Genomic DNA, 20,753 nt, shown 5'->3' with positions numbered 1-20,753 from the left:
CCTGACAGTTGCCGTAAAACAATTCCAAGTTTGTTGTGATGCATATCGGTCATCAAGGTACAGATACATACACGATGAATAGCACTGAGCTACCTGTCGTCCAGACACATAATGACTTAGGAGTCATCGTTAGCCAAGACTTAAAGACTACTGCACACTGCCATGCAATAGCCGCCAAAGGTTTTAGAACCTTACGGTCAATACGTAGGACTTTTAGTTCTGTCGTCACTAAAACGTTTTCGGCTTTGTATACAGTGTTCGCACGTCTTAAACTTGAGTACTACATACAAGCGGCTAACCCCTGCCTAAAAAGACAGTGAGCTTCTAGAAAAGGTTCAGAGAACAGCAACTAAGCTGATTCCCGGTATAGCGAAGCTTCCGTATGATGATCGACTGGCCAAGCTTCCGTATGATGCTCGACTGGCCAAGCTAAACATTTACCCGTTGTCATATCGAAGAACTAGAGGCGAATTGATTACAGTTTTCAAATTACTTAGTGATAAATTTGCACCTGAAATGCCCCCATTATTATTGTCTTCCATAACAGAGAATTCACGAGAACACTCTGAAAAAGTTCACAAGCTTAGAATAAATTACTTGTCAGCCGACTATCGACTTTCCCATCGAAACATCAACGAGTGAGATTCATTACCTCAGCACATGATTGGGCTTCCATCCGTCGACTTTTTCAAAAGAAAGTTGGGTCAACCGAGAAACCACCATTGGCATGACTAACACAGGCTATCAAACCTCATGTCCTCTCCGAAATGAAACTGAAACTGAAAAAGAAGTGGAGTAGTCTCCATTGACTCGGGACGAAAATAGATAGCAAGAATAGCTTCCACTCTTCACGAGTTGTCATATTCTGAATTTCGCCGTCTACCGAAGTCATCAAAGTAACGTTCGAGGAGTCCTTTCAGTGAAAACTCAATATATCATTAGGTACTCAAGACAGTATTAACTAATATTTCTTTTGTTATCGTCAGATATGACTGAGCTACCATCTAGGGTCATCGGTAATCTATTGTTTTATATACAGAAACATGTTAAGTGTAAGATTCTTCTTTGATGTTCACAACGATTTAAGCAGATTGTTACTGTTTGAAGACATTGTTTGTTGGATGACCTTCAATCATTCAAACCCTTGCGGAATAAGGATGAATGTGTTAAGGCATTATGCCTAGCCCTAAAGATTGGGATAGTTTTAAAATTTTCACACAATTATGCATGTTTAGTTATATAAAGTCACTTATAAATGTCACTAGCATATGGATATGGCATGCGTTCCTCTGTTCAATAAACAACAGTGTTATAACTTTGATGTTTTAGTAAAGCTTCACAGTTTGACAGCTGTTCCTTACGTTAACTCCGTCACTTTCGCGAAGCTTCGGCTTTTGAACAGCCGAAGCTCTGCTCAATACTCTCCCAGGTTTGTTTATACTTGCCATTAACCGTTCAGAACTGAAATCCGAAATAATATTGTGACTTGGAACAGTGAACATCGTTTCCATTGCAAATTCAAAAGCAATGCTGAGACAACTATATTAGATCCAAACATTCTTAAAGTGTCTATCCGCATGGTAAGTTTCTATTCGTATGAACTTCATAAACCCAATTTTTGATTTAATTTTCACTGACGAGTAGATTTGTTGATCTGCTCTTTAATCTCTATAAAAACTAAGAAAAAAACTAGTTTTTCCTAGTAGAGTTTGTTCTTCTGCGGCACAGGTTTTTCTGCTGTTTACAGCATATGTATTCGATTTCTTCGCATAGCTTGACTGGTTTTCGTGTTGGCTTTTAAGCTAATTTTTGCGAATTTATGGACAGGTAATCTAGTAACTTATGTTAGGTTTCACAATTTTAGCCGTCGAATTCGTAGCGCGTTCACTGCTGTGCGAAACAAGGTTTTTTTCTCAATGTCGTCGTGTTTAATATTTACAACACTGCATCATTCAAGTTATAAAAGTCTTTACGAACTGCCTACGAGATTCAAAATCTTTTTAGAGAGTTCGCCTTGTGTTTATCTACCATCAGTCTAAAACACTACCGCGATACTTTTATAGGACTTCAGCTTCGTCAGTGTCTTCACTGTCTAGTACCAATGGATCTTTCTGATAAGGAACGCCGAATTCTGTCACTATGTCCGTTTCTTTACGTGGGAAAATAAAATATTGGGACTAGGCTTCAAACAAATTAGTGTAAGTTGAAGTTCACCAAATATGATTTCGTTTTGAATATGTTAACTAGTTTGATACATAAACAAGAGGGTTCGAAACACATCATTCAATTCGGTTAGATTGTTTCCTTAGTTTAATGGTTCATGTACGTTATATTCGACATGTTTTCTTCTACAGTTGAGGGTAAAACCGCCATATAGTATCACTAGCCATTCAGTGGTCATGATTCATCCCACCGACATAATCGTTTACTATTGTTTGTGCTTATCATATATTCAAAGGACCGATCTCAACTTTAAATTCGGTCCCGAGTTAGTTTAGGGACTCACGCAGCTAAGTTCTAGTAGTTGATAGCACTCTAGAGTATGTATAGTGTTTATGAATTTACAGTCAAATGATTATTTTTAAATTGAATTTCACATAAGACAGTGAAAGAATTAGTTTGAGACATGACACCTCTATGGAATTTATCAAATACTATTGTAAACGTTTACATGGTAGCTTCCTAATTTGTGTTTTTCAGATCTTATTTATTTATTTTAGCACATAGATATTGGTACAAGGATTCACCAAATACATATGCGCCACACAAATCTCATTTGATATGTGTGAGGGCTGTAATACTGCCAGGGTGCCCAGACCAAGGCAGGTGGTTTTTTTAGTGGGCCACACCCGGAGCCTTCGACCTGAAGGTCTGATCCACAAGGCAGTGGAGCAACGTAAGGAGATGAATCCCCATGGTAGCTGGTGACCAAAGATTGGTCCATAGGCCATTTGTTCCCTCGGGATACTGGAGCCCATGTGAGCCATTGGTTTGGAATCAGGGTTTTCCATTTTCCCTAGGTGGACTCTCCATTTCCACCAACCGGGTCAAAGCGTCGTACATTCACTTTTCATCTTTTCAATTTCGTAAACAACACCTTCGCTACGAGGAGGCAGTGAGTAGGACTTCCCTGGAGGAGGCTATATACGCGTGGCCATGTGAGAGCATTTGGAGAGGGAGAGCGGACTCTCCCCACCTCGGCCGTACCAGGGAATTCGCTCGTATCGTAATGGCTCATAACTCTCCAAATGTTTGCCTTTCGCTCTCCGTAAGAGGATAAATTTATACTTTTATTGTCAAATCAGCGTTTTGTGTTATCTTAATGGAATAAACTCACATCTTGGTTCAAACCAGATATTATCTTCACAGTCAACATTTTGCCAAATTTGCCAGTATACCTACTTCAATTCACATAATCTCTTGCGCATAAAAGTGTAGGATTGTTAACTATTATGGTGATCGTCTTATTAAGCCAACTTCGGAAATATGTATGTAGCTACTGGGTTAAATGTCTCGTTTCTTTGAGTAGTCGGCAACGTATGTGTTCGCGTAGCAAAACCATTTGTTGAAAGGGATGTTAGTTTTAAGCTATCATACGCATAAATATAATAAGACCATCCAATTTTTCATCACACCTAACATTAATATCATGTATCTAACGTTTTCTCGTAGGAAACAAAAGGTGGAAAATCATTTCACAAAGTTGGTTTTGTCAGTATCAATTTACCATGTTTCGCTGCTGTTGGAAATGTAATTAACCATCGTAGATATATTTTAGAAGGTTATGATGAGAAACGTAAACGTCAGGACAATTCTCTTTTATCAATTTCATTCTGTCTGCGACAGTTGACTGGAGATAATTGTTTTCGAACGTAAGTTCATAAATGATTTCACCTGTGGTTCTCAGTTTTACTGTTCTTGCCATCTTCCATATATTTTAGGTTGCTTCCGTAAAACCTGTCTAAAGTGAATAGGATTTTCGATAGTTTAGAATTATTCCTTATGTCAAGTTTTTGTTAAAAGTTAGCTTTGCTTCAACTAGGTTTCATACTCATATACTTGTGTGAACTTAATGGGAATTGGTGCTTCTTCTGAATCATAATCACTTCCTTCAGCGCTTTAGTCAAAGCTATGTACTAGTTATCTATTAATCGTTTCCGTAATTTTGCCAACATTTATATCGAGCGTTTCAATCTGTAGTTCAGCATACCAAACGAAGATAATGCCACTATCTTAAGTCTGTGAAGTCGATTTAATCTTAAAATATAGTGTCGAAATTGCTTAAAAAGAAATATATTTTAAAGGTTCCAAATAGGTAGGCAACCTCATAATTAATTCGTCGAAACACTAGATATTTAATGCATAAAAGAAGTTAGAAGTATTCTTTTATAAATAGGTCCTCATCTCGACTCCACAACGATTTGTTAGTTTAACAGCTGAATATAAATCATTATTAGTCATTTGATTGAGAATCAGCTGACAGCGTATATAAATCTAGTTCTGTCTGTAGAAATTGCAGTGGGTTCGTAAGTATTTGATTTTAGTTTTTGGACGAATGCTGAAATGATAAAGTTTGAGGTCACTCAGTCATTATGAAACAAGTCACCTACAGACACGATCAGAATAATAAATGAGACTAGATCCGTAAGTTACGCTTGTTTATGCTGATTCCTATAATCTCTTCTATGTTCAAAGGGCAAAATTTGGAAGCATAATGAATGTTGGATGAGACTCGATATACAACTGTAAAAGACACCTTAAAATCACTGATACATTTGTTTACTAGATACACCAGGATAGAGTTGTTATCAGCTATTTCTCATCCGGACACCAAACGAGACAATAAACTTGCCTAATCGTATATTCAATATAAATGACTCCACAAGTGCAGTTAAACTGGTAACTATGCATAGTAGTGCCGATGCAAGGGATTCTATCGTCTCTTAACGAAGTCTCTATTGGTTACCCGTAAAAGGAAAAGTATAACCCTGACTCATTGAACATTACACTTGACGCATCCTTTAGACGCGCTGTGACTTCTCTGGCTGTCATCTTTAATCGTTACTTTTAGGAACAACGGTTTTAAGGATAGTCATTATATATATATATATATATATATCACGGTTTGATTCTTATTCCCGGATGAATAAATCTTGTATACATAGATAATGCTCTCTTAAATTATGTTCACACATTTTTCCTTATTTCTGAACTATGTACGAGCAAGTTTCTCATACCGTGTCTCACCGTTAAATTTATGGCATAAAGTCCATATGAATATTTTGTTAGTCTCGATAAGTAAGCACGATATAACTTACTATTAGTACTATCGATATACTGATAGAAAACAGTTGATTGGTGTTTCTTGAGTGTTAATCCTCCTATCTCTCTATGTTTAATTTTGGTGAGATTTTTCCGCCGTTTTCAACTTCTTTCTTTCTATGATAATGACCTGAACAGTCAGATGCTATAGTAACTAGCTCTTTTTTGAATGTCACATAGATATTTCAGAGAGCTTTTTATTAAACTTACGTTTATGTAGTATTTTCCTTGAAAACCATGCAAACATGCATCTACATAATACTACAATACTTCATAATTGAGTTCACCTTGAAACTTCCCAAAACCGCGTTAAGATTGTACAAAATAGGCATCTTTGAACCTTTTTAAAAGGTTTTATTTTTTGAACAAAAGGCTAAATTCAATTTCATTTATTCACATACTCTGCAATCGAACTATTTCATTCCTAGTTTATGTTCCAGTAAAAAGAAAAAAAATTGTATGAAATCTTTACATAGTAAGTTAGGTCATTGCTGGTAGTAGTATTGAGGAAGCACATTTTTCTTAGCTTGATGCTTACCAGCTGGGTGTATGTGCATCCCAATTGCTGATACTCGTGCCAGGACTCGAATCCAGTATCTTTGCCCTCTAATCTTAACTCATCCACTGTCCTATATGTATCCACTAACGTGTTCAAAAAGTCATGAAGTTATGATATATATGCAAGGGTTTGCATCTTCCTATTTTTGGTATTAAGGACAGTTTTTGGTCTTTCCGTTGGGATATGTATATTCCGTAAGGATTGGCTCGAAATCGCTTTTAAGTAAAAGTTGAATTGTGTCTATAAATTAAATCCAAAATTTAACTAGAATTCAGGCCATGTCGTTTAAGTTAATAGCAGTCCTAATAAACTATTCATTTTGAGATTAGTATTGTTTTCTTGCATCATAATAGTTAATCACTAGTTAATAAGTTGAATTCATTTTTTTCATTTTCTATATACTTGTTGTTATAAATAATAATAAAAGTGCATAAATGTTGTTTACTGTACTAAAGCAATTTACTTAATAAAATGTTCTCTAGGCAAACTGTATTTTAGTTACTAAGATGTGATCAGATGTCTAACGACCTTGAATTGAACTTGGAAGTTACAAGATTTAAGCTTAGTCTTAATAATAGAACTAAGTTTCCGGTAAAAAGATTTTAGTTTAAAACATCAAGATATTTTATCAAGGTTACTTCTTAGTAGCCATAATGATTACGTGTTTCAAATTTGTTTGTTATTTTAACGAGAAGAAATTGATATTAGTGACTGTTGATGAAAGTAGATATTTTTACTTCTGTTCATATTCACACTCTGTACCTGTGCTGACAGAATTAGTTTAACTTATAAATTAATCATCACATTTTACTGAAAATCTTTACAATACGTCGATTGTCCTATGACTTATTGATTTATTTTTACTTCTATTCTAAAGTATTTAGTTTTGCGTCCATACATTGCGGATTATTGATAATATTGTGTCATTTTATCTTAAATCGCGTATCATTGACAATGTTTTCCGTATCAGAGCGTTGTTTAGGTTTGCAGATAAAACTGTTGTGTTTCCGAAGTTTTGCAATTCTTTGAGGCTTTTATACTACTATTAGTCAAGGAATAAACATTTCTTACAAATCAAGAGTATTTCAATAGAAATGTAATGAAAAACCAAATGGGTTTAATTCTTTCACGAACCCATTGAATTTCCAAAATTTATGATAGTTTTGTACGTTTTAATACGAGGGAAATTTCGCTACAGCTCCTCATTTGTCTGAATGAAAACAAGTTTTTGTATCTTTTATAAAGTCATGATTAGTTATAAAAATCAATTCGCATTGCCTTTACAATATTTGTTTTTTTCCTTAAAATTCAACCAAATGGTGCTATGTGATGTCAAATGTAAAAATCGTGATTTCTTTTGGCATTCATACACCACTATAACACATATTATTCATTGAATCACTCACCAGATAATTTGTCTAATAAAGAACAAATATTTATCGATTATTTCCTTTGTACTATTTCAACTTGTGTTAATTTAATTTCAGTTACTTATTTACTCTGAAGAAGTGACTTGCATTAAGTCATGAAACGTCAGAAATACAATGTTTTTACTCATTGGGGTATTACAAAAACATTTATTATTAACTTTCTACCCGATTCTCAATTTATTGAAAACTATCAAGTCCAACCTTGGCATTGTTACCTATTTATCGGTTTGTTTGTTCTATAAAATATGCATCAGGAGGAATTTGTAATCATTGTGTTTCTTTCTGTTTGCCATTTTTACGGTGTACTGATACAAAAAATTTTCTCCCAACAATTCTAAGTAGTCTATGTACCACAAAAATGTATTTTCTATAAAGTGTTTCATATGATGGAGAATAGTTGATGTTGCCTTCTGAATTTCACAGAAAAATAACCGAAATTTGTATTCTTGATGGTGATTAGTTCGATAATGTAATATGACTTTACCAAATTTAATCTGCATAATTTAGCAATTCACCTATTCGCCATAAACTATACGATGTGCATAATCCTAAAATTGTAAATAAAGATTCACTGTTGCGAGTTCATAGCACATATTTTAAGGTTTTTAAATGACTTATCAATCGTCACAGAATGACCTCAGTTAGGATACCATTGAAAACGATGAATCACCGAATATCTTTTTGATCCTAGTATCAAACTCACTAGCATACACCTACAAACTCATTAAAGATTTAGCTTAAGACAATCAGGTCTTACCGCGAGCATTGAATAACTAGGCAGCTAGTTTGTTGCCACAACTGAGATCACAATGGGAAGCAAAGACCACCACCTACGCATTGAAACATTCTTTACTGAACTCGTCAACTTTTCAATTCGTTCACTTGAAGAACATCATCTTGCTATCCTCTATTTGTTTTAATTTTTTAGTTTCTACCAAAAGATTGATATTTAAATTGTAAAAAAGAACCAACTTGTGACAGTACATTCTGACTATTCTAAAAAAATCAACTTTTTAAAAGTTACAACTTAACAATAAAGTACATAAAACTAAACTTGTATACATACATAGAAAATGGTTACCATTGACATGAAAAACACAACTAGAGTTGTTCACATTAATCCTTATCAAACATTTCATGTGTTAGTTAGCTAGAGACAATATTTCAGTGCTAAAAATCAATTTTTATTGAAATGTTTAATGTTCAACGGTATTCCTGTAGTTAGTTAAATAATGGTAAAAGTTAGATTAATATTGATTAGTTTCCTAATGTATTTCATATCTATCATAAATTGACACACATCTATTCTTAAAACTATTGTTTTAATGAAAATATTTTTGTATGTTTGTGTATGCTTACTGACGGTCAAAGGCCCGGGTAAAGGAGGAGGGTTGGAAATGAAGTTAGCAACCCCATTTCGTATAAAACAATCTTGATAAAAAACACTAACCAGAATAAACCACTTAAACTCTTCCCTCTGAGTTTAAGGATCTCCATTAAGAAGAATTATTAGGCTTCATGGTAGAACTCGAGATTCTTTGTAAGTCACTTGGCCGATGCTCCTAACAATCAGAGCAACGATTTTTATAGGTACATAGAATGTTTGAGCAATGTGGGAGACCAGTAGGTCCAACCGAATATCTGTAGAAATGAAGATATACAAGTTGGCGGTGCTCGGAATCAATGAAACCCATTGGACACAAGCTGAACAGAAAAGGATAGATTCGGGAGAAATGCTGCTGTACTCTGTTCACAAAGAAGAAAACGCTCTACATACGCAGGGAGTTGCTCTGATGCTGTTCAAAGAAGCACTTATACAATGGGAATCTCATGGATCCAGGATCACCTAAGCATCTTTCAAAACAAAGAGGGACGGAATCACAATGAGTGTTATCCAGTGCCATACATCAACCAATGATAGCAATGGAGATTATAAAGATCGGTTTATGAGAGGCTGCAGTCAATCGTGTAGAAGTGCTCGGGAAAGAACCTGACCATCCTGATGGGAGACCTAAACGCCATGGTTGGAATGGGTGACACCGGAAATGAAGATAACATGGGACGACATGGACTAACTAGTAGAAAGAAACGGGAATGGCGAAAGATTTGCGAGTATATGTGCATTCAAAAAATGGTTATAGGCGATATAGTGTTCCCACACAAGCGCATACACAAAGCCATATAGGCCTCACCAGATCACACTACAGAGAACCGGAGCGATCATGTTTGCACTAAAAAATTCAGGTCAAGCGAAGACGTGAGAAAGAAGAGAGGAGCTGGAAGAACACGAATGAAGCAATTAACAACGGCCGAACAACAGCAGAGATAGTCAAGACACAGGCTGAATACACAGAAGCAAACAAGAGAGTGAAGAAGAGCATTAAACTCTACAAGCAGAAGTACATGGACAGCAGAAAAACTGCAAGAGAAGGAAATATGACACAACGAAGAAACTGGCAGGGAAATACAGTAAACCAGAGAAACCGGTCAAGGATAAAGAAGACAATTCGGTCATTGAGATTGAAGGACAGAGGGATAAATCGGTAAAACACTTTAAGGAACTCCTTAGTAGACCAACCCCACTGAACCCACCGGGCATCGAAGTAGCACTCACAGACCTATCTATAGTTGTCACTCCACCAACAATCGAAGCAATTGGGATGTCTATTAAACAAATGAAGAATGAGAAAACAACTGGACTTAACAACATACCGACTGAAGCTCTGAAGGCCGATATAGAAGTAACTGCAAACATACTCCAAATCCTATTCAGGAAAACTTGGAAGGCGGAACAATTGCCGATGGACTGAAAAGAAGGACAACTCATCAAGATACCAAAGAAAGCGGATCTGCGCAAATGTGAAAACTACACTAGCATCAAACTACCATCGTCACCAGGAAGTTTTCAACAGAGTGTTGCTGAACCGGGTGAAAGATTCAGTAGATAACTAGCTTCGAGATCAATGGACCGTATTCCGTAGGGAATTCAGAGAAACCAGAAAATGCTCATAACTTAATTGATAATATATTTGATGACATCAAGTTTACAAGAGAAGAATATACCGAAAAACAAATTATTCTTGAATTGTTAAAAAGTCATAAAGAAAACCAAGCCATGTAGATCATAAATTAAACTACATTTGCAAGATATAAATGGCACACAAAATGAGTTTTTCCCAGACATTAGTTAAACGAGCCAAAATCTACTACGGTACTCTTGCTGCAAGTATAATTAAACAAATCCACATTCAATCTGTCTAACATAAAAACGGCTGCCCTAACAACTTCACAAAAAAATGTCTAGCGAATCGAAGTACCATCAAAACATTAATCATAGAAACCAAAAGCCGATAGTTCCACCATATATGGGAAATATCTCATAAACCATTGCAAGGATTATAATGTCATGAGCCAGCGTCTCTCACAAATCACGATTACTTCATTCCATTTTATATGGATCAAAAGACTAAAGGAGAAGATAAATCCTACTTTATTCACAAGATAGATATACCAATCGCGAGAAACACTACGTAATATAAATCCTCCCTTTGCACCTTCGATTAGACGACCGTAGATTAGCACTGAGGCGACATTATATGCTATCACTGATTTAAGTGCAAGCAGACAACCGTACACAAATTCAATTGGAGAAACTTCAAGAAAACCAGAGGCTTTCTGAAAACATGACATTCAAATCAATTAACAATCAAGAGACACATCGACATATACCCAATTTATAAACCCATACAGAAGAGGTTGATTAGTCTCATAAAACCAGAGGTCAACCAATAAGGATAGTCAACATAAATACATGGGGAAATAAAAACAACAAAACCTACAAAGATAATCATAAACAGCGCCATCGTAACAAATTGTTATAACATTTGTACAATAACTAAAAAGCTTAGTTGTGCATAAAGTAAATGCTGACGATTTCGTTCAGAGTTACAATAAAACCTCATCAATAATAGTCTCTAGACCACAGAACATAATACCAAAATAATGGAAGGTAATTTAAGGTCACTTTTTAGTTAACTGATAAAAATCAGTATGGTACACCCATTTTCTGACTGATATGCCGAATGCATACGTGATTTTGACTATCATTTGTTGATAATCATTAATAAAAACTATTAACATGATTCTGTTTTCTGATTAAATACTAATAATAAAGCTTTGAATTTCTCGTTCGTGATTAAGGTGTCTCAATCGACTAACTTTTGTTAAACAGTTAGTAACTCACTCTGTTACCCTTTCTATGACAATGAGACGCTTCATTGATATATATATATATATATATATATATATATATATATATATATATATATATATATATATATATATATATATATATATATATATATTCGATCAGTAAATATTACACGATACTAAACGTGCATATGGAGTTTCATCGCTTATCAAAATTAAAGGAAATACCATTAAAATGTTTATAATGATAAGGTCTCTTGTACAGAAAAGCTTTTTATCGACAAAAGCCTGTCGATTTAATCCAACATACAAACAACGTCTAATTTCGATTTTTAATAACATCTAATACTCGTTATACAAGAGGTCTTTGTTGTAAGCAATGTTTAAGCATTAAAAGCCAATCGTTTGAAGAGATTGACTTGATTTTCAGTTTAAAGACAATTACATTAAGATATAAGTAATGCCAACTAAGAGATCATAGATAATGAAATACCTAAACTTGGTTACTAAATGTTATCAAATACAAGATTCACTTGTTCATTTATTTGCATATCTATGCGTATACACATTTCCTGTTTCTCATATGAATAGTAGATGTTATTGTCAATTATTTTGCGTTCAATCTAATTTAATTTTTTTTGTTCAATTCTGTTCATTCTATTAGAATTAATCTAGGCCATTAAATATTTTCTTTTTATCATGTGATATTGTTCATTATTACTTTTCTTATTGTTAGTAGTCTGATAACACACTCTATACGTGCTTAACATCATTAACAATTTCATTTCACTATTCAAACAATATCATATAATTTTTCTAAGTTTAATTAAAACTAAAACAACAATTACATAGTAGAATAATATAAAATTCATTTCTATTGTCAGTTTTATTCAAGAGATCACAATCTAAAAGGAATGATATTATTAATCATTGAAAAAAACCCAAACAACTATACGTACTTTACATTGGAAAAGTTCTCATTGAAGTTTGGTTTGATGCATAAATGTATAATTAATGAAGAGGAAATAAGTAGAAGAATAAGAAGAAAAAAACTAATCACAAGGTCATTTGTTTACAGGTTAAATAAATGGAATATTCTAATGGAGAAAGCTGATAAGTGAATGGGAACGGAATTTCTGAAAATAAAAGAATAATGTCTTGTTATACTTAAATGAATTAGATGAGTAAATATTGGATAAGAAACGAAAATAAATCATAATTAAGGTCATGGGAAAGATGTTATGTTTTCTTATTCTTTTACTTATTTTCTTTTCATTAATTATACATTTATGCATCAAACCAAACTTCAATGAAAACTTTTCCAATGTAAAGTATGTATAGTTGTTTGGTTTTTTTCAATGATTAATAATATCATTCCTTTTAGATTGTGATCTCTTGAATAAAACTGACAATAGAAATGAATTTTATATTATTCTATTGTGTAATCGTTGTTATTGCTTTATTCTTACTCAATAATAATCACTTCCAGTTTTCATTACGTTTTATCTACACACCTTATTAAATCATCTACTGCAGTAACATAAAGTTTCATAAGTTCTTTAAAAAAATGTAAGTGGTTTTAAGATGTAAACGCAAAATTAACATTATATGAACCATAATTCACAATATGATCTATGAACATTCTTGTTTGATTAATAGAAATAACCTTTTTGTCCATTTATATTAAACTATTCCTGTTAGTATTTCAGCTAACGAGATGTATCGTATCTCTTATTCAAATGCATTTGTATGTCCGTATGTTGCTTTGCAGTTAAATGTTTATTATTACTGTTATTTCGATCCAATGACTTTGTAAGGTTTCTTAATTGTTAGGTATACTATTTTACTGTTGTTCCATTTTATCGTTTAAGTAGTTAACGTGTTTAATCACGGTTGTATAACAGTTCATTTTTCAAATAGGTGATATTGACAATTTTCTGATTTATTTTGGGTTGTGTTTTATACAAATTATCATATTCTTTTTATTGGAAAGCTGAATATTCATTATGTTCATCTGTGATAATTGTGTAGACTTAGCTTAGAGGTTAAAATATTTAACTTTCAGCTCCATTTATTTCCGTTTTTTGGGCTATCAGATGGCATTATTAGCACTCACATCTAAAGTATGGCTTGTAATCATTTGCATGGTGAATGAGTTGATTTATCTATAATAAATAATCTTACATATTCCATGCAATTTGCTTCCGATTGATGTTAGACCATCATAATTGATGGTCTAACATCAATCGGTTCATGATCTCAATCAAAAACTTAATAATCTCCACAACCCCTATACTAGCAATTTGCTTCCTTCACGAATTTGAATTAACTCAGAACAACAATTGTAACAGGATGATATAAATCCATTATATTTCGTGGTTTCTCATCAGCTGCTTATAACCATACATGTATTAAAGTGTAACATTGAGATATGAAGTGGTAATTGTATAGAACTAGAAATTGAAGGGTTACGTTATAATTATACAAGATTTGAAGAGTTCACATTAGTTCAAAGAATTGAGCGAGTGGAAAAAAAATCAATGGCTGTAGGGAAGATTTCGGAGTACATTAAATAAAAATTAGTTTGTCAGAGGCTGCACTACAAAATGAACACTAATAAAATAATAATAATAACGAAAATTATAGTAATTGCAGGTGATATTAGTCAAAGTTGTCAATTTACCAAGGTAGTGTTGTGTCAGTTACTATGTTAAGCCCATATACCTTATTCTAGCTTCTGAACAGGCCAATTTATCCATTATTATTCAGTAACGTTTTGACCTTGAGCTATAAATATCGATTAACGCTTGACTAAATGGAGTTGGCTCACATGCCTTCACTGCGCGTCACTTCGTTTCGCTCTCGTCTATTCGCTTCGTCCCTCTTATTGTCTGTCCAGATCAACGATTGTACAAAATATACGTATTCGAAGTCCTTTGTCGTATTTGACTTATTTTAATTCCGTTATTCACTATCGTGGACTAAGTCGATAATAAAATGCAAGAAATGACGATATGTGTATTTTGACAGCAATCATTCATGCAATCCAATTGGAGTCAAACATCTGGCTGTAAAAGTGGTGAGCCCTTCGACAACATCGTCCGATATAATTGACGTCAAAATGAAGGGCCCCACTATATTGATAAGTCGATTACTAAAAATAAGAAAAATTGGTCCAGCGAAGAGTACTTGTTTCGCCTAATGGATAAAAATGTGTCAAGTTTGTAGACAAAACTCGTAATGTACGACTCACTAATTTCTGTAAATATCTGAATCCTATAAGTTGTAACCACTAAAGTCTGACTTAGCAACAGCTATGTTTTCTACTGAAGAATTAATGTTTCTGGTTGTAATTCCATGTTTCCGGGTATATACAAATAAGAAAAACCGAACTAGGTCCAAATATATTTACAGCATGTTTTCCCTTGAATTCAACATGATATCAGTTCCTCTCTGGCAACTATCAAGTCAAAAGTTCAAATCTAATTCTTTTGTTTAAACGTTTTCGATAGATTAGATACTTTATGACTCCATGTATTTCTAATATCCATTTCTCGAAGTTTTGTAATGTAACTGGAGACACTTTCACGCTACAAACGTATCCTTTGGTGGTAATGTGTAAATCTTTAAAATCATGATGAAAAGTGATTTTTCCTTCTCCCATGTCTTACAAAAATACCTTTTATTATATGTTTATTCCCTATATATATCAGTTATTTGAATAGACTGTATATTCTCACGTTGATGATTTGTGGAATATTGTTCATTTAAAGCCTCAGAATTACTTTTATCTTCTTTTGCTATCCTGTATTTTCTCGTATCATCTATCAAGCTAAATCTATTCCTTGTAATAAACATTGTATCTTATTTCCTGTTACTTTTCTTGTGTACATCTCGAAAAATAACTAATCTTCAACATATATGGTTCTCTCTCAAGGCCATTCATTCGACATAATCCTGGTTGTTCCATACATTGACATATTAATATGAACATGCAAATCGTAAGATGATGTTGTTTTGATTTTCAATCATTCAGATTTGAAAAAGAGAACTAAGAAATCCAGTTCTAAACCATTGTTTATTGATTAGTTTTGTTTTTCTCCCAATTGATAATTATTCATATTGTATTTTGCTTTTATTGGCCTCATTTCTATTCTGTATTCATTACTGTTGTTGTTTGATGTCATGATATCAACAAATGTGTTTATTATAACATAAATAAACAGGAAGAAATAGAAATAACGGATTGTTTATCTTGATAATTCGGTTGCTTCTTTTCATCTTAGGCAGTTATTAATATTTGAAATAGAGTATTAGCTAAATGGTTTAATCTTTATTCATACTCTTCAACATCCACTACTTAACCAAGAAGCGTCCAAATGGTGTGTCATATGAGCCTTAAGACATTCATTGACTACAATAATGATCTTTTAAAGCTTTCACAGAAATATCAATGAAAAATAAATTTTTTAAACTGAATAAAATTAATTTGAAAGAAACTCATTCACGCAAATATACACTGAACTTTTAACCTGTTTCGAAATCAGTGTACGATATTATTATTTTACATGTAGTTAGCTGATTTATTCTACAGTCGATGTTAGTTTACAGCAGAAAACACCTTAAAAATACGTTAATATCTCCCAATTATTGTTGCTTAGTGCTCAAAAAGATACTTTTTTAAACAATAAAACTGTTCTGATTAATTAATCAGTTGACTGGTAATCCATAATTTGTAGCTAATCAGTGATATGGTTTACTGCTATAAAATATTTTAATCATTTGTTTACTGCTTTGTTGATGATTTCTATGACTGATCCTGTTTTGATCATGTTTATTGCACTCAATATTTATTATTATATATCTGTGATATTTTTACTCCTCCATCTGGTTCAGTTGTGTTCTTTGATTCTTTACTTCTCTTATTTGAATACCAATTGACATTTTTCAATGTAACTGTCTAATTGATCAGGTATTAATTTACTGGGTTTCTTTAAAAAAAGGATTGATTCATTTGACGCTTATTGGTAATTCATTTTGGTCAACAGCAAGTCACTCAATATATATACCACTCATGTAGTCTACATTATCCTGTCCCAACACTGAGTCTATGCTTATTATAAAAAAACATCTTACCTATGTATTATTCCTCTAAACAAAAATCTTTTTTTCGCTATGCAATGCAAATAATTAACATTTTAGTCATCTGACTCACCTCCTATAGACATCAGTAACTGTTTAGTTGAACATGCCTCTTTTTAAGACATGATGCTTTTTATAACTTACATTTTTAGAGATGAAGTTCTACAGTCTTGAATGTTTCATTTGTTTAACCATTTGATACTATTTAAGTGATGCGCAATTCCATATGATCCTTAATTTTAGTCAATGGTAGTTAACGACATATTCATAATGGTCAGTTATCGAATAATTTTATTAGTTATAATGTTATTGAGTTAAGTAACATAATAAGGGATAGGTGTTCAATTAAAAAAATATTTTGTGTGATTAGTTACATTTCTTGTTATTTCTGAATGAATTGCAGACGGATGTCTTGTCATAAAAATGTTTAATTATTTAGTGATCATCAATAAATATAAACGAAATTAGGTTTGCACACACGTTAAACCCAATAATCTTAATCAGTTTACGGAAATCTAGTTTTATAGTCAAAAGACATTTCAGGTTTTAATAAGTGCAATATTTCTTATCACATTGTTTCTGATGATTAGTTCATTTTGGAGACATCTTTCATCATAGATTAGTATCAGCTAGATTCTCCAGATGTGTACACCAACAGTTACGGATATGGGGTCTTAAAACTAGAACAAAACTACTACTCAGTACTCTATTGTTCTCATTGATTCTCCAGTCGATATCATTTCGTGGTAAAAAACCCTCTTCAGATTTTTATTATTTATTTAATGAATGTTGGGTTTATTTACTGGTATGCTATTCTTAGGTTTTTCACTTTTTTACCTAACATTTAATTATTGTCTCATTCCTTTTCCTATTGCAGACCAAAAGAGGATTTAAGTAACTGTTTAATCGAACCACCTGATTTTATTGAATTACCAGAAACTGATTCTGAAACTAGAGAATATTCTGTAACAGACTGTTCACTTATGAGTAGTGCACACAATACAACAACTACTAATGTTAATAACACTTCAGCTACGAATCAAAATTCGAATGATTTAAATATTTTAAAACCTGTAGATAATTCTATAAGTAAATTAACCAACAATCCGTTGGATATACTACATTCATTAAATTTGGATACAGTACCGTCCTCTTGTATATTATCTACACCAGCTTCCTCCTCATTATCAACAGAAACAGTATCATCAACTTCACCTCCAGCGCCATTATCATCAATTGCTGATATGTCGTCGAAAAAAGTTAACTATTCTACCTCATTTAGTCATCTTAAAATGCCTTCATGGGATAATCCATCTGTATATCCTGTTGGTAAGTTAGATAATATTGTATATATTTGCACTCTTTTTTGAACAGTGATGTGTTGAATTTTCATTTATTTATTTATTTTTGTAATACTGATCCAATGCCCTTAAATTTGTAACCAGGCAATTACAAAATGCTGTACTATAAGTGTAGGCAAACTGTCTTTCAGACGTGAGTTTACCCTTCATCTGCTTAATTCATATCTATAGCTTTTAAGTTTATCCCTTTAAGTTAGAGGGAATGCGTAGCTTGTTAATATTCGATCGTAGATGCCCTTGAAGAATTATTAGTATACTATAGAACTGCGGACTGAGTAACATCATGATTTTGAGTAGAGCACTAAGTAGAAATGATAAATCGGTTGTTGAAATTGTGGTGTTGGATATGTGGCAGTCAGGATATGAGTTACGCATGCTGAAACACCTTCTAACCCTACCTACAACGAGTTTTGTATAAGAATAGGTGAGAAGACCAGAGGTGGACAAAATACAAGGGGATGTTGGTCATTGAAATCACTGATTGCCAGTTTGGGCAGTTCCAGAATATCCCGGATTTTTAGTTGGGGTCCATGCACCAGTTATAATCTATATTTGGAAATATCTTTGGCGACACTGTTCATAATAAATCATAATCCCGCAGTTGCATCCATCCTTTATCTTCCTTCAAGTCTCAAGTGTTAATATTGATTCTCACCTCTTTTCTCATTTCATTCGTTCTTTCGAACTATATATAGCTTTATTGTATTATCGATATTCCTATTATTTCGACTCCTTTACTATTAATTTTGTTGAATTCCATAACACTACGCTATTGTTAAGTATAAAGACTTGAACAGGCACACTTTCACTCCATTTTCTGAACTGTTTATGATTGATTAAGTGACTGAATGATATATGTATAACTTCTCGCCTAAGCTACAAACGTTTTGCATGGATTTTAACCTCTGAACTAACCATAGTAATGTACACGCGTACAAATATACCCATACAGATAGAGGGATTCAGAAATCTGTTGACTATGTGTCATTCTCTGTTATTTTTAACATGTAAATGTAATCATTCATTTTCAAAATCTGACTTCACTTTTTTTGACTGATTTCGTGCTTACTGATAGATTTATTGAGAATGTGTAATTATCATTTTGAATTAAATGATTTCAATTTACTTTTACCAAGCTATATTTTAATCTGCACTACACGAAATCAGCTTAATTCACTATGCATATATGCCTGTTGAATAACTTATTAAATATGTCTAATAAAACTTGATAAAGATTATTTTGTCCGTCGGAGTTAAAAGTTAAAATAATTAGTTATACTATGCTATCATTTAATTATTATTATTTGTTCATAGGTTTACTCAAATTGTGTGTCACAATAGGCAACAATAATTCTATGTTGAATGTTATATGTACTATTTAAAAAATGATGATCGACTTTAAAAAAAAGTCAATAAGTAAAGCACTTTTGTTGATGTATTCTGTTTTTTTTAGTAACCCAGGCTCATAATTAACGTTTATACTTATCTAAACTGTGAATAGTATGAATACAATTATGTGAAATGGATTGTAACAGTAGGTACAAAGTCAGAAAAGAACCTGTAAATCTGTAATAAATAATATTATTGACTTGTGGGAGTAGAAGGCTCTTAATATGCATATACTGAATGGTGATTGATTTACAATTCTAAGTGAGATACAAATATAGCTTTTGGATAACTAATTTATTGGCTTGTCACATTCACTAACAGTTGTTGAATGAATGACATTATAGGTGGTATGGTAAATAATGTTTGACTTACTACATTGTATTTAATTTAACTGTCGAAATGATCCGACTAGCTTTGATTAATGTTAATGGACTTTTTATCACGATTAACTTTTTGTCCTACGTTGTAGCTGACTGACTGACTGTATACGTCTGTATAATGTCTACATTACAATATCAAACTATAGGCCTTTACAAAAATACACGACATATTTCGGTGTATTATGAATGTAACTTGTGTTCCAACTAAATATTTAAATAACTATTGATTTACGACTACTAAACTGAATGAATGCATACTAGAAAAACTATATACGAAATATTAAGTATATTCAAATAAGTCTTTTTTAAATCTGTTAAATTGAATTCAACTAGGGTACTCTCGACCATGAGCTATTTATCCGAATAGCAATTAATCCAAATGAATCGTACTAAATAATCAATCTTTAGTCATAGTATTCGCTTGAAACATTTAGTTAGTATCGTTGATTAAATTTGTTAAGTTTTATACAAGAAATTTAATCAGTTGGTCATTTTTATAACCATATATCGACTGAAGCTTTAATGGGAATGTAAAAGTTATTTGTAATAAAATCTATGTAGAACCGGAATATTGTCTAACACTTTTCTACTGCTTGGAAGATATTCAAATAATGTGTACAAATAAAGTTATTTATTTCGAAATCAAAATGCTAAATCATACATTGCAGGAATAGTCTTGCTGCCAAAACATTATGTATAGGAAAATTTTTACTGTTGGCTACTGTAAGGTTTTTAAAAAAGTTAGTGCCTAGTTTTCTTCTGAATAGAGGCAAATTTATATAATTTGCACTCCTAAAAATCGTAGTTAGGCGAATTGAGCTTTAATTAATGATGTAGTGAATTTTCGTCAACTGATGTGATTGGAACATATATTAAGTATCTCTAAACATTAGCTACCTCGACACACGACGTTTCCTGGTGTAAGAGTAATTTGGAAGAAGACTGTGGACGTCAAAACCAA

At 32.7% G+C, this 20,753-nt stretch overlaps 1 protein-coding gene across 2 annotated transcripts in view; it reads left to right on the top strand.

The window, feature by feature from the left end:
- The first annotated feature begins 1,116 nt into the window (after positions 1–1,116).
- Positions 1,117–20,753, top strand: part of MS3_00004627 (uncharacterized protein) — a 45,953-nt gene continuing 26,316 nt past the window's right edge. Inside the window, exons 1-4 of one of the 2 annotated variants that reach the window (XM_035734113.2) lie at positions 1,117–1,429; positions 1,460–1,580; positions 3,673–3,872; positions 17,540–17,991. In XM_035734113.2, coding sequence (XP_035589160.1) covers positions 1,269–1,429; positions 1,460–1,580; positions 3,673–3,872; positions 17,540–17,991 — 934 coding nt within the window. In that variant the 5' untranslated portion in view covers positions 1,117–1,268. Of the gene's footprint in view, positions 1,430–1,459; positions 1,581–3,672; positions 3,873–17,330; positions 17,992–20,753 lie in introns of those variants that run through there. The other variant, XM_051212565.1, reaches the window with a different exon arrangement.

The sequence above is a fragment of the Schistosoma haematobium genome, chromosome 1, assembly GCF_000699445.3.
Source record: "Schistosoma haematobium chromosome 1, whole genome shotgun sequence".
Taxonomy (NCBI): Eukaryota; Metazoa; Platyhelminthes; class Trematoda; order Strigeidida; family Schistosomatidae; genus Schistosoma; species Schistosoma haematobium.
Note: the sequence above shows the minus strand (reverse complement) of the source record. Positions and strands in the feature narration are given on the sequence as shown.